This window comes from Diaphorina citri, unplaced genomic scaffold (genome assembly GCF_000475195.1).
Source record: "Diaphorina citri unplaced genomic scaffold, Diaci psyllid genome assembly version 1.1 scaffold834, whole genome shotgun sequence".
In the NCBI taxonomy this organism is placed as follows: Eukaryota; Metazoa; Arthropoda; class Insecta; order Hemiptera; family Psyllidae; genus Diaphorina; species Diaphorina citri.
This window is the reverse complement of record NW_007378266.1, coordinates 157747-159481: the sequence shown is the minus strand read 5'-3', so window position 1 is coordinate 159481 and position 1735 is coordinate 157747. Positions and strand designations below refer to the sequence as shown.

General features: G+C 35.9%; 1 protein-coding gene across 1 annotated transcript in view; it reads left to right on the top strand.

Moving 5' to 3' along the window:
* The window catches only part of LOC103512416 (coatomer subunit beta'), a 16166-nt gene extending 15294 nt beyond the window's left edge, over nt 1–872 (top strand). The window contains exon 10 of the mRNA XM_026825879.1: nt 236–872. Coding sequence (XP_026681680.1) covers nt 236–421 — 186 coding nt within the window. The 3' untranslated portion in view covers nt 422–872. The remainder of the gene's footprint in view (nt 1–235) is intronic.
* Nucleotides 873–1735: the final 863 nt, after the last annotated feature.

Here is a 1735-nt window from a genome sequence, read left to right as displayed (position 1 = left end):
GGGGCAATTTTCCAAAAAAAAAAAAAAAAAAAAAAAAAAAAAAAAGAAGAAGAACGTCCTTGGAAGGGCTGAATGTCATCTATCCCGTCCTTCTGTCTTTGATTGTGGGACAATAAAAGCTCCATTTTTAGAGTTCCCCCTATTAAACATAATCTTTTTTCCAACACATTGGTCGATTTATTTTTTTTTTTATTCATTTCTTTTTTATTCATATTTATTGTTGTCATTTTCAAAGGTTCCATTGGATAAAATTGAAGACAAACCTCACAGTGATGGTGTAAAGACAAAGTCCAGTGTATCTCTGATTGATGATGATTTGGAGAGTGAGCTGAATAATTTGAAGCTGAGTGAGGAGAACTTCCAGGACACGGTGGAAAGTTTCAAACTGGATGAAGATGAGGATGATATTGATTTGAGTTAGGGAGCAAAGGAGACTGTTGTGAATTGATCGCAAAGAGTAGAAAGTGGCATTTTTGCAATAGAAGTTTGCAGAAGAAGAAAATCTTAATGGAAAAAATTGTGGAAGAAATGCTACATTCTTTTGTGTCGTCTTACAATTTGATCAGGTATTTGACCCAGTGAAACTTTCTTGTGAAAAATGAGGGAAAAAAATATGGGTGTTTCCTTTATCGTCTGCAAAATTGTATTGCGTAAATGGCACCAAGTTGATTGCAAACACCTTGTGGCTGAAAAGTACCACCACGCCACAACCGATTGACGAGTTTCGTCTAAACTTGTTAGAAGGTTCCTCTAATTGGGCATTCCTCTGAACGAATCATGTTTCTACCTTGATGTATCACACATAGGAATAGGCTAGGTACGTTAACATTGCCCTCTAAGCTGTCCCGAAAGCAGCTTTTGCAATAGCCCACTGGGCAGTGATGGTGCATTCCGTTGAATTTCGTTTCAAACGTAAGCATTTTTGCAAGTACAGTTCGTTAGTTTCCGTATCCGTAAGATAAGTATATAAGTATATTATACTGTGTAGTAGATATCCTATTTTGTTTACGATATTTCGTCTCAAGATCAGGATACAGCAAAGAGTAGAAAGTGGCATTTTTGCAATAGAAGTTTGCAGAAGAAGAAAATCTTAATGGAAAAAATTGTGGAAGAAATGCTACATTTTTTTGTGTCGTCTTACAATTTGATTAGGTATTTGACCCAGTGAAACTTTCTTGTGAAAAATGAGGAAAAAAATATGGGTGTTTCCTTTATCGTCTGCAAAATTGTATTGCGTAAATGCAAAATTTTAAGTTCGATCAGCCCAAACTGGGGGCCCCGCGCCTTTGAAACTGCCCCGGGCCCCGCGGGGGGCTAATCCGGCCCTGATTCTGTGCCTTTTCATCCACTTGATGAAGGACATTATGAGATGGTGGTAAAACACACAACACAGTGAGAAAGAGGTTGCTGTAATACCTACAAACATTTACTTTATTTTAGGCTGCCAACATAGGACTGGATATTTCCTTTTTGCCAGCAGTTTTATAGAGCCTCATTTTTTTTTTGTTTTGCTAACCTTGCATTATTTATTTAGAGTATGAATATCTACTTAGATTAGTTCCTTTTTGCCAGCAGTTTTATAAAGCCTCTGTCGTCTTTTTTTTTTTTTGCTGGCCTTGGATTATTTATTCTTCTCTCAGCATATCACCTTTACTTCGTAATATGCTGATCCATAAAGATTTGATGCATAAAAAAAAAAAAAAAAATTAAAAAACAAAAAAATTAAAAAATCAAA